General features: G+C 50.4%; 5 protein-coding genes across 7 annotated transcripts; 4 read left to right on the top strand and 1 right to left on the bottom strand.

Moving 5' to 3' along the window:
- Positions 1-279: 279 nt before the first annotated feature.
- AAFC00_003639 (uncharacterized protein) lies at positions 280-1,846 on the top strand (the record flags this gene model as incomplete). Of its 2 annotated transcripts, none has more annotated exons than XM_069348100.1 (2): positions 280-892; positions 981-1,846. In XM_069348100.1, the coding sequence occupies 2 exons, from the start codon at positions 280-282 to the stop codon at positions 1,844-1,846; spliced, it is 1,479 nt and encodes a 492-aa protein (XP_069200960.1). The 2 variants fall into 2 exon arrangements, with proteins under 2 accessions (XP_069200960.1, XP_069200959.1); XM_069347754.1 differs by having other exon boundaries at positions 427-892.
- A 1,970-nt stretch (positions 1,847-3,816) lies between these two features.
- Positions 3,817-5,294, bottom strand: AAFC00_003638 (uncharacterized protein; the record flags this gene model as incomplete). Its single annotated transcript, XM_069343142.1, has 4 exons — positions 3,817-3,907; positions 3,974-4,080; positions 4,136-4,421; positions 4,471-5,294. The coding sequence occupies 4 exons, from the start codon at positions 5,292-5,294 to the stop codon at positions 3,817-3,819; spliced, it is 1,308 nt and encodes a 435-aa protein (XP_069200958.1).
- A 586-nt stretch (positions 5,295-5,880) lies between these two features.
- On the top strand, positions 5,881-7,137 carry AAFC00_003637 (uncharacterized protein; the record flags this gene model as incomplete). Of its 2 annotated transcripts, none has more annotated exons than XM_069343140.1 (2): positions 5,881-6,198; positions 6,262-7,137. In XM_069343140.1, 2 exons carry the CDS (start codon positions 5,881-5,883, stop codon positions 7,135-7,137), a joined length of 1,194 nt encoding a protein of 397 aa, XP_069200956.1. The 2 variants fall into 2 exon arrangements, with proteins under 2 accessions (XP_069200956.1, XP_069200957.1); XM_069343141.1 differs by having other exon boundaries at positions 6,091-6,198.
- Positions 7,138-7,666: 529 nt separating this feature from the next.
- Positions 7,667-9,271, top strand: AAFC00_003636 (uncharacterized protein; the record flags this gene model as incomplete). The annotated part of the gene is made up of 3 exons (XM_069343139.1): positions 7,667-7,740; positions 7,795-8,434; positions 8,489-9,271. 3 exons carry the CDS (start codon positions 7,667-7,669, stop codon positions 9,269-9,271), a joined length of 1,497 nt encoding a protein of 498 aa, XP_069200955.1.
- A 979-nt stretch (positions 9,272-10,250) lies between these two features.
- AAFC00_003635 (uncharacterized protein) lies at positions 10,251-11,261 on the top strand (the record flags this gene model as incomplete). Its single annotated transcript, XM_069343138.1, has 1 exon — positions 10,251-11,261. The coding sequence occupies one exon, from the start codon at positions 10,251-10,253 to the stop codon at positions 11,259-11,261; it is 1,011 nt and encodes a 336-aa protein (XP_069200954.1).
- Positions 11,262-11,626: the final 365 nt, after the last annotated feature.

Here is an 11,626-nt window from a genome sequence, read left to right as displayed (position 1 = left end):
ACTCTGCCTAGAGTACGTTCTTCTTCATCTTTAGGTAGACAGTAGGTATGGGTTGTGAATTCATTGCTTCTCGCACAAAGCACTTGACAAATCGAAATCTAGAAAGCCTTGCTACCCCTCATTACTCCATTGGTCTTACAGTACGGTATTATTATTCCACGAATTTGTACATGCATATGCTTTCATCGCGTGTATGAGTGAATGCTAGTGCTTGCTGCAGCATCTCCTCACTTTTCGCCGCACCCCGCCTTCTTACTATATACCTCATATAAGGTGTATATGTCCATGTTCCACCGGGTTGGCAGACTGCGTAGTGGTCTCCGAACCATCGCAGCAACAACCCAGACACGAGTAGAAACAACATCAACAAGCCCAACATCATTCACACTTGCTCAACCCCTACAGAGGCAGCACCAAGCCAGAAAAATGTCCACGGCATCCAACGTGCAGCTCTCATCCGCGGACGCCACCAGCCTGTGCTACTCAGTCCCAGAGCACATAACCCCTGCCTCAGCGCAGCGGACCTCAGCACTACTACAGCAAAACCACGTCGACCACGACATCTTCTTCAACAGCTCGGGCTTCCACAACCATATCGTGCATCACCTGCTGACGCTGTACGCGCTGGGAGCGTCGCCGGCTCAGATCCAGAAGCAGTATGCTGTCAACGAGAGCTATCAGCGGCCTGCTGGAAAGGCCAAGGAGGGCGTTGTGCACGAGATGAGTGATGCGAGTAAGTTCGTAGGGTTCTTGGGGAAGGCGAGGTATTATAGTGATTTCTTACGGTATTTTCAGCAGGAGATTGAGACTAAGGGGTGGGAGAGCGTGGTCGATGAGGTTTTGTTCCGGAGGGATCAGAGGGCTGAGGCTATGCTTGGGAGATTATTTGCCGGTGAGTCTGACGTCTGTGTCAATCTGCTCTCACATGAGAAGGAAAGGTAAGGTGGCACGTGAACTAGACTGATGATCATGATCATCAGGCTTCCTGCATCCTCAAATCCATCTAGGGTTCGGAGTCGAGTTCAACCAACCGGCCATAATCGCCGAGAGTCTGGCGCAAACAGCCGTGCACGAAGGCTGGATGAAAGATCTCTTGATTTCCGCCGAAGACGCAGCATCATCTAGATCAAGCGAACCATCCAAAAGCTTCGTGGAGATCATCGATCAGATCCAAGCGACCATTAGTCTAAGAGACGCAGCAGACGTCGACGGCAATCGCATCCGCGACGGCATTATGAGAACGGACTCGAAAACCATGATCGACATGATGAGCCAGTACAAAATCTCCTCTGCGGACGAACTGGAAGAACGAACCGCAGAAATGATCAACACGACAGCGTACTTCACGGCGGCGGCGCAGAACCCACCCAAGCTTGTCAAGATGGACTTCTTCTACATGCACAGCATCAACGCTTCTATTTTCTTCTCTGCGTTCTTGAAGCAAAATTGGTTGAGCGATGAAAACAAAATCAGGTTGTTGGAATGGAAAGTCCGTAACGATGCCGCTCTGTACGCATCTCGGGGGTGTGCCAGGTTGCTTCTCGATGAGATCACAGACTACAAGCCGAAGCGTCCTTCCGGGTGGGCGGAGATCATCGACCGAGTCACGGAACACGAAGACGACGGACACGCATGCAAGCTGATAAGGGCGCTGGCGCACGGCGAGCAGGTTTGTAAGCCGTTTGAACACAACAAGGACTCATTCAGGATCAAGGGAGACATGTGGTTGAAGCTTGGTCACATGGCCATCGACTCTGTCGAGAGTCCGCCACCCAGGTGGGTCAGGTCTTGTGGGTATGCTTCTGCATGGACAGAAGTCCAAGATAGGCCATCGGCACATCTGTAAAGTACAGCATCACAGCAGAACGAGATTGCCAGGATTGAAGCTTCCAATGGCCGAAGAATATAACGACAAAGCTTGAGCCTTTTCTATTGATCTCTTGTCTCAAGGCATCATACTCGGTTTCTTGCCGTGACATCCCTTAGTATGACAATCTACACGCATGTGCGGGTTGAAAGAGCCAGGCAAGGGATCTGGGCTATGTCCCCACAGCATTCTGAGAGATATTTGAAAGATCAATTGACGAAATAGGAGAGCTCCGACAGCGGCTGTGAAGCCGCACGCATGATGAGCGAGCGCTCTCCATATAGCCGTGCCAAGACCAACATGGCACTTCCTTAGCCCAAATATCTTAAGGATGTCTGTACCTCTTACAGGCAACTAAGAGGAAAACGAGATGAAAGCAAGAGTAGACCATAGATCATCTATATGCTGGCGGGCGAGGCGGACGAAGGAAGTGTTAGTGTTTGTGGCTGTCATGCTAGTACAGCCGGAGGTATGCTACACTTGCAGTGTAGCATTACTCATACATGAAAGTTGTTAGACTTCCTCACATAGACAGCCATCTGGACTCGGTGACAAAGGCTGAGACATGGGGGCTTTCTTGCACAGTAGTATACACTTTATGCCAAGCCGTGTAGTCGCTGGTAATAGGAGGCCTTTCACTGCAAAAGTTCCATAGAAACGTCCGAGGTAGATTCTATCACATGACCGCGCGACATACTGGAAAATCAGAAGCTGTGAGACTGAGCTCTGATCTTGGCCAAGCGGAGATCAATTGTGTGGCGTGATCGTCAGCGAGTCCTCTTGAGATCCCAGGTGCCTTCCTCGTAAGTAGAGAAGAATGTTTCGCAGTGTCGACCAACCGCTCGGTTTTCGATGATCGACGTCGGGGGACTATGGACTCGTCCTAGCGGTGTAGGAGGTCAGATTGAGCATGTGAAGATGTCGTTCATACTTTGACCTGGCTATAAATTCTGTATGAGGATTCTGTGGTGAGGCTAGCAGTCAAGGCAGCCTTCACATGCAACTCAAGGCCTCGAGATGAAGCCGTACGCGAATAACTTGATCATAAGCCAACCCACAGATCTCGAAAATCCTTTGAGATTGACGAAATGATCGTGATCTGTCCGAAGAGCAAGATCTTATCGACAGGAGCACTTCTCCGAGTCGAGCAACGACGGTCGCTTTCCTTATAAGGTTATTTGGCAGATTCGCAGGATTTAGTGCGATGTTATGCGTGAAGCGCCACGATCAACGGGGACCCCAGACTCTCGAAGAACGCAAAGCACATCAATGCGGAGAGCCCAGACAGCGAGATACATTAGGCCCTAAAAGATCATATGATTTTCAGGGACGGATTCCCTGCTTCCAGGGTCTCACCAATTCATAAACTCCGTCGTAAGCGCCGCAGTCAGTCCGGGGCATTGTCAAGACTGATTGAAACAATTCCACCGAGACCGAAGAAGTGGCTAAGTTTGATCGGATAAAAGCACTGATGGCTAAAGTCGACGACGAGTCGAAGTGTACGAGTTGAGACGGGTTGCTTGTATCGCTAATTACGAGTCATCCTACGAGTTTGTGCCGTCATTTGAAAAGCCATCCAAGTCATGGGCTCGGTGCGCAAATCCCACGAGTGGTCGAATACTGGTCAACTCGTCTAATTATGCGAATGCCGCATCCGCAGCCGAACGGAAATACAAGGAATTGGGGTCATCAGAGATGTATTGCTCCAGTTTTCCGACAACACCCAGGTTCCGTTGCTACCGCTTCTTCCGACCGGATGGATCAGCAACCCCACTGCGTGAAAAGAGCGGGTGCTATGGGTTAATGGAGGGGCGCGGAGAAATTCAAACCCTCGAATGCATTGACACCGGGACTTCAGTCTTACACAAAGCCTGTAAGAAGCCAACCTGCAAGGGTGGCGTTGTCACTCACCCAATAATGAGCGGACTATTACGTCGGACACTTCCCACTCAACTCAGAAGCGAGGAGCCCTTAAGCGCAACGTCGGTCTCCCGCTTCGCGTCATAGCCATAAAGCCAGGGCTGCACTGTCGGACACGTCCTGCATTCGGTAAGCGGCAAAGCCTAAAGCTGGAGGCATCTCGGCGTTTGGATCACTTTTGCTTACCATCTACTCGGAAATTTGACGTCGTTCAATTCCTTGCCGAGCTGCGATTGGAAGAGTTCGTCGCGTGCCTGTTGTTCGGGGCCATTTCCCATGTGAAAGTCACTCCTCTTTTACCGTAGTCAGCATTGCTTCTAGCCGGTAATAGATCGACGGTGCACTTGCCTGGGCGAATGTTTCCCTTACGATGGCCTCACCTCGCTTTTTTCGTAATGTCTCATACAACCGCAGTGCCTCCGGCAATTGACTTTTGCTTTTTACCACCGCTAGCAAATTACCCAGGACGGCGCCGTCTTCGAGAGATGAATTTGCACCCTGAGCAAGGTATGGCAGCATGGGGTGGCATGCATCGCCCAAGAAGACAAAGTTTGACTGCTTGCTGACCCAACTCTCTAGCTCAGGTCTGTGCATCAACTTCCACTTGTCGACTGACTTTACATTGTCCAGGAAGCTATATCCGATTATAAGTATCAACAATCATAAAGGCAGAGGCGACATACCGGTTCAATATGGGGTCCCATGTGGTGAACAGTTCCCTCATCTCACTCAGTTCACCAGTTTGTTTTGCTACACCCTCTGGAAGGTTGTCCGGTACTAGAAGTACAATATTGTATTGCTTGCCTCCTCTTACTGAATAGGCCACCACGTGTGCCCCCGGTCCGACCCAGAAGTGACATTGAGGTTTCGAGATCATGGCCTTGAGTTTTGGATCGTCTAGGTCTTCAGCGTTCAGGACGATTCTGTAGGCTAAGTCTCCTGTGGGAAGTGGTTTGTCTGCTTTTCCATCCAACTTCAGGAACGCTTCTCGACACCTGGACCATAAGCCATCTGCGCCGACGAGGAGATCGGCCATATACTCTGTGCCATTCTCCAAGCGGAGAGAGGAGGTTTCGAAATCGACATCCTTCACTCGTGCGCCGAGCTCGAGCTTGACGCCGAGTTCTTGCGCACGTTCAGCCATGGCGCGTTGTAAGTCAACTCTGTGAAGATCCCAGAATGGTGCTCCGTATTGTTGCCGGATCTTCTTGTCGAAGTCTTCCTGCAATGCCAAAGTCTTTCCATCTGAATAGCGGTGCACTGCTAATAATGTTGGCTCAGCAGCCAATGGTGCTAACACTTGATCGATGCCCCATTGCTGAAACAGTCTCGATCCATTCGGCGTGATCTGTAGTCCAGCTCCTACCTCTGCCAGTTCTCTTGCACCTTCCAGCAAGCTCACGTTGTGGCCTCCAAGTGCACATGATATCGCTGCGGAGAGGCCTCCGAGTCCGGCTCCAATGATGATTATATCCAGTGGTCGATCCTTGTACGTTATAGAAGACATGACTGCAGGGATATACATGCAATTTATGAAGAAAGGCACTCACCATCACTAATCTACGATATCGCCTTATGTATATAGCATCTGAATTAGACTTCATTGTGGGAGCATATCGCATTCGCTGTCATCCCCCACGGCCGATTTCGATTACCGTATGCTAAAGCCCTAACGTTTGTGGGGAGTGAGTGGGGACGCAGGGCGGAGAAGATCCCAAGGTGCGACGCCAACAGCGCGGGTCCAGAGTCCCATGAACGCCTCTCGGCCGTTTACACGTGGGATGTAAAGCATATTCGGTCCGTCTGAGCTAGCGTATTCTACCTCAATTAGCGTTCTTTGTTCAGACCGGGGCAGACCGGGGATCGATCTGGAGAAATTATCGAATAGCCGCCCGTAGTGAGGCCATGGTCATGGGCCGAGAGAAGAACCGACAAGAATTTCACTTATGAGGGTGACCTCCGCCCCTACGACCGTGCCGTTGAGGCCCTCGTTTTGTCAGAAGCATTATTACTCTGTTCATTGATTGGAAGGTAACCTCATTGTTGTAAAACCAAGCATGCTCGGAGATATTAGAAGCACCTGCAGCTTTGCAATGCCACAATCACAAGACTACTCCAGATTCGAGTCCGGTGACCGGGGACTTGGCGAGCCACGAACACATAGACATGACAGCTTTCTAATTTCATCTACGGCCAAAAGATGGCTTCGAAATTACTGGCAGCCGTATCGAGGATTCACTTCGGATGGTGTAGTTCATCCTGTTTGGCAAGCAAAGCCGTCAGCCAATGGGCCTACGAGAGATATGGTCCAAGCAGCACATAAATTATTAGCAGTGGCAACGAATCATGAGAAGAAACGGTTCCGTTACCTTGTTACGGCACGCGAATGGAGGGCATGGTCTGATCCAGATGTAAATAACACCCTCGTTCGTTGAATGTACTCTGTTACTACACACATACTTACATACTTTTAGGTTATGGTCATCGACAGTGGCATACGTGTCGAAGAAATGAGGGAAGCCACCCAAAACGCAATCTCCGACCTATTGCAGGCCACCCTCGCTCCAGAGGGACTTGCCAAGATACGATTTGCTCTAGCCTCGCGGTCATCAGCCGACGATGATGTCGACATGGACTTCGACGATATCTTCAGCGAGCAATCTACAAGCTATAAGTTCTGTCTCTTCGGTGAACCGTCGATGGAAGCACCCTGGGGATTCAATCTTTTCGGGCGTAACGTATGCCTGAATGCGTTTACGCTTAATGGTGAACTCATTGTCGGTCCATTCTCCGTCAACGTTGGGGCTCAGGACGTGAGCAGAGGAAGTCAACTTCTCAAGAGAGCCGAAGTTGCCGGGTTGACCTTGATGCGCTCGCTTAGTCTCGAGCAACAGGCCCGGGCAAGCCTACAGTACACGATTGATGACCTAGATGGTACTTCGTTCGTACGAACAGTGGGCGGTGCCCATCAAGACAATGGTGTCCTTCCCTACCGAGGCATATGCGCATCCGAGATGAACGACTTACAGATCGAGGTACTTCTTGAAGCTGTACGCAGTTTCAACGAATCTCTCCCGGAGTCTGCACTGAACACATTTATGACAAGAGTAGTGGAGCATTTGGACGAGACCTACTTTGCATGGTCGGGGCTGGTCGCAGAAGACTCGCCCTACTACTTCCGTGTGCATAGTCCGGTCGTGCTGGATGAGCTCGAGCACCAGGAAACGGAAAGCCTGTCACAATATCGCATCGTGGCTACCCAGAGACTACCCAACCGAGGCGACTATGGTGCCGCACTACTTGACGAGTGGATTCGTAACACGCATGCGAAGGTTCGGAAGAGCAACTAATGATTCTTCGACGACCTGCATGACTGAACGATGTCTTAATGAATGGATGTGATTTTGGATTAGCGTGGCGTTTCGATGTCTTGGGATGATATCTACAGCGGGAAGGCTCGAGTCCCTACGATAGGAGCATAGCATTTCACAGCAGTAGTATTAGTAGTAGTGGTGTATGACCACAATTTTTCACCTGAACAATTTTCCTGTCTCTCGACCACTGTATTCGCTCAGGTTTGTTATGCCACCACTGTTGGTGCAGATCGCCAAAGATCACCCGGTCTCACGTGTCGCTTTGTCTAGTGAGATCTTAGTCATGAGAGTTGGTGAGCACGAACGCTTAGTACGGATGACGCGACTTGGCATTGCCGCTCCATACTTTTGTCTATCAGTACTAACCTGCGAACCACTGGCTATTATCCGCTCGATTTGTGTCACTCAAGTCGGAACGTTTTCTCCGTCTGTGAAGGAACATATTCATATGCAAAGAGCATTGCATAACATCCGCTGCCGGGCCTTCTCGACCGCGCGTGTGACCATGACGCCGCATCATTTCAACGTAGACTCCGTCGCAATCATTGGAGCCGGACCTTCTGGAGTCGCAGCGGCCAAGTGAGTATGTCATACGACTTTGATCAGCATATGGCAATATTGAGTGCATTGCAGATATCTTGTTTCTGAACAGGCTTTTGCAAAGATCGACGTCTTTGAGCAGCGCGCAAGCGTCGGAGGCGTCTGGGACTATCATAATGACTCAAAGGAACTTCTGGAACCGCTTACTCCCCCACTGCTAAGTCCGCATACCGGACTCGCGAAACCTGTATGGCATCAGAGCGGTACCAAGCAAGCTCTGGGCCCCGGTGTAGAGGAAGACATGCGCTTTCTAAGTCCGTTGTATGACCGCCTCGAGACTAATATTCCTCGTACTCTGATGGGCTTCTCGGACCAAGAATGGCCTGAAGATGCCCAGTTATTCCCCAAGCACGAAACCGTCACGGAGTATCTTGAGAAGCATGCTGAGGAGGTGAAACACCTCATACAATTCCGCACACAGGTACTTAACGTGACACCAGTGAAGGCCGAGGGCAGCAGTCAAGAACGATGGCTAGTAGAGACCCAAGAGGTAAAGTCAGGCGAACCCGCCGCTTCAACCAAGAATGTGTACGACGCAGTAGTCGTTGCTAGCGGACACTTTTCTGTACCATACATCCCAAATGTCAAAGGTATGCGGGAATGGAGCGGCAAGTATCCTGGCGTGTTGACACACTCAATGTTTTACAAGTGGCCAGAAGATTATGCAGGCAAGGTAGGTCATCAGTGTGACATCTTACCCGCACGTACGGAGGCTTACCAGGCACAGAAAGTCATAGTCGTAGGCAATGGTCCTTCTGGTCTCGATATCGCAGCGCAGATCATGTCGGTTGACTGCAAGAAGCCTGTGCTTCAGTCGACCAAATCGGAATCATACCTTCTGAGCGACGTATCATCTGACAAGCTAGAGAAACCAGAGATAGTAGAGTATATCCTGGACGACCGCGCTGTTCGCTTTGCCGATGGCAGTGTCGAGAAGGACATCGACGTCATACTTTACTCTACCGGGTACTTCTATTCTTTCCCGTTCTTACGGGATATTGACCCTCCCTTAATCGAGGATGGCACGCATGTGAGAAACCTCTATCTACACATGATATACAGACAACACCCAACTATGGTGTTCCCTGTCTGTCAACAGAGAGTCATACCCTTCCCGATGTCTGAGGTGCAGGCCTCGGTATTTGCCCGCTTGTGGTCGGGTCGGCTCTCTTTACCCTCAGAGGAAGAGATGAAGTTGTGGGAGGACAAAACATACGGAGAAACAGGCGGTGGCCGTGACTTCCACCTCCTCAGTTTCCCCAAGGACGCTAACTACATCAACATGATGCACGATTGGGCCATGAGCGCACCCGACGCGGAGATCAAGGGGAAAAAGCCGCCGAGGTGGGGAGACAAGGAGTGCTGGCTTCGGGAGCAGTTTCCGGCAATCAAGAAAGCGTTTCAAGATAGAGGTGAAAGCAGGCATCAGGTGCAGACGGTAGAACAGCTTGGATTTGATTTCGATGAATACGTGAGAAAGAAGGCGATTGAGAGCAAGAGCCTGCTTTAAGAACTCAGATAGATATGTAGACCGATCTAGATCGTTGTTTTAATCATTCAGTTGATCAACTAGATGTCTGCCTTTGAACAGATGCCTATTCAATTTCACCATCCGTCTGTGTATCGGTTACCAAACAATCGTCATTGCATCAAAATAGGTGCTTAGCGACGTGTGGTGTATACAGTAGCTCGGCAGTACGCAGTGTACAATACGGGTCCAATGAGGAAGACCGGAGATGAATGCGGAAGGTAAGGGTTACTCGTGTTCAATTTGATAGTTGAACTCTATAGGAGGCCGCCCCGCTTGGTCTCAAAGGTCCAGACTTGCTCTACCGGACAGGTAGAAAATGTGAGGACATTCGGTTCACCCTCACCCTTGAAACATGTTATCGCCAAGCATTTCATCGGTCTCTCTTCGCTTCGCTCGCCTTTCACCCGAAATCATTTCTCCGAGTTTTGCAGAGGGTTTATGACAAAGCTCCGTGATAATACGAAGGCAAATGGTGTCCACAAACCTGTATTTACGACGTTGCGCCGCTTGTACCTTCTGTAAAGGACGCCAGGGTCACACTGCAGTATACAATTCGGATAGTGCCTGTTGCGATATTGCCCGTCTGTCCTCAAGAAAGGGATATCGCTAGGTCTGCTACCAGTATACTATATTTCAACACTCAGGCCAATGCTGGCGTCGAGAATCCCAGATGTATCGGAGTCGTGTGCGACAAAGTGGCTGTAATAGACGGGCTGTCCGCCCCTGCTACCGCCGCTCCTTCCTGATACGGTGCCGGCGATGACAGCAAGACCAAATTCATTCGACGATTACACGCTCGTGACAAACCATTGATCCATGTCAAAATCTGAATCATTCACGAGTCCAAACTCCTTTACTTGCAATCATCAACCTTTTGCCCGACCCGTGATTGTGAAGTAGTTCTGCAGAGCGACGGACAAAGTATCAGAGCTCTTGTAGTCCAAGAGAGCATCAAATCATGCCCGAAACTCAATATTTTGAGCACACGCTCAAGCTCTCGCAGCTCTCTGAGCCCAGGGGTATCGAGTTCCCTGCAAAGCTAGCATACTGGACTTTCGGAGATGTCAAGAACCCAGCTGTGATGCTGCCTACGTGTTTTGCAGGCACTTTAGCAACAACTACTCCAAATCTATATGAAGGCCCTCAAGCACCAGTCTCAACATCGGCATATTTCGTGATTGTGGTTGGACTTCTGGGTGGCAGCGAGTCTTCATCGCCGTCGAACCAAGCTGCGCCGTACAATGGCCCGAATTTCCCCCATGTCACGTATGAGGACAACATAAGGCTTCAGAAGGCACTCTGCGACCATCTCGGGGTGAAGAAGCTCTCGGCTTATATTGGCTTCTCCATGGGAGGGCAACAGGCTTACCACATGGCGACACTCTTCCCGGACTTTGTCGAGCGTATCGGCGTACTGGCAGGATCAGCCAAGACATCATGGCACAATTGGTCGTTCCTGGAAGGACCCAAAGCTGCACTGGTAAATTCTGTTGACTTTCACGATGGTCATTATACATCACCACCGATCAGAGGCGCGAGGGCTTTCAGTCGGGTCTACTCGACTTGGGCGCTCTGTCAAGAATGGTACCGCCAACAGTGCTGGAAGACCTTGGGCTTCGACAGTCTCGAAGAATACCTTCAGGCTTACTGGAACGGAAAGGGTGATGCGAATGATCTACTCTGCTTGTTATGGACGTGGCAGCATGGAGACATAGGCTTGTATCACCCTGAAGATGGTGGCGATATATCCAAGACTTTGCCTAGAATCAAGGCGAGATGTGCTCTTATGCCTTCGCGGACCGACCAGTACTTCCCGCCTGAGGACTCGGAGTTCGAGGTCAAGCATCTCAAGAACGGCGAGCTCCATGTGATTGAAAGTATCTGGGGCCACCTCGCTGGCGGCTACGGTGGCACCAAGGAAGACAAGAAGTTCATTGAGCAAGAGATTGCCAAGCATCTGTCCTCTTAAGTGTGTACCTATCTGTGGTTCGGCGATCAAGCATGAAGATGATGGAGAATTCCATCTACCCCTAGATTTGAGGGCCTGAAGCCGAACATGTACACATGAGTAGATAGCTGTAGGGTGATACATCTCAAATGCTGCGCGCAAGCTTCAACCATTGCAACTCTCTAGACTTGTACTTCCATAGCTTCTCATAACCGGTGTGTAAAGGCATCAGTCACACCACAAGGTAGAAGATTCGTCTACCGAGACGACAAGACTGTGTACCTTACTGTACCTTAAGGTAAGGTAGTGATTGGTAGCAGGTGACGTCAGGTGTTGACGCCCGCGAGCGTCCCCACTCCGACAAACAGTGACGCCTAACAACATTT

Source organism: Neodothiora populina (genome assembly GCF_041146345.1).
Source record: "Neodothiora populina strain CPC 39397 chromosome Unknown canker_contig_16, whole genome shotgun sequence".
In the NCBI taxonomy this organism is placed as follows: Eukaryota; Fungi; Ascomycota; class Dothideomycetes; order Dothideales; family Dothioraceae; genus Neodothiora; species Neodothiora populina.
This window is presented reverse-complemented; position numbering and strand designations above follow the sequence as displayed.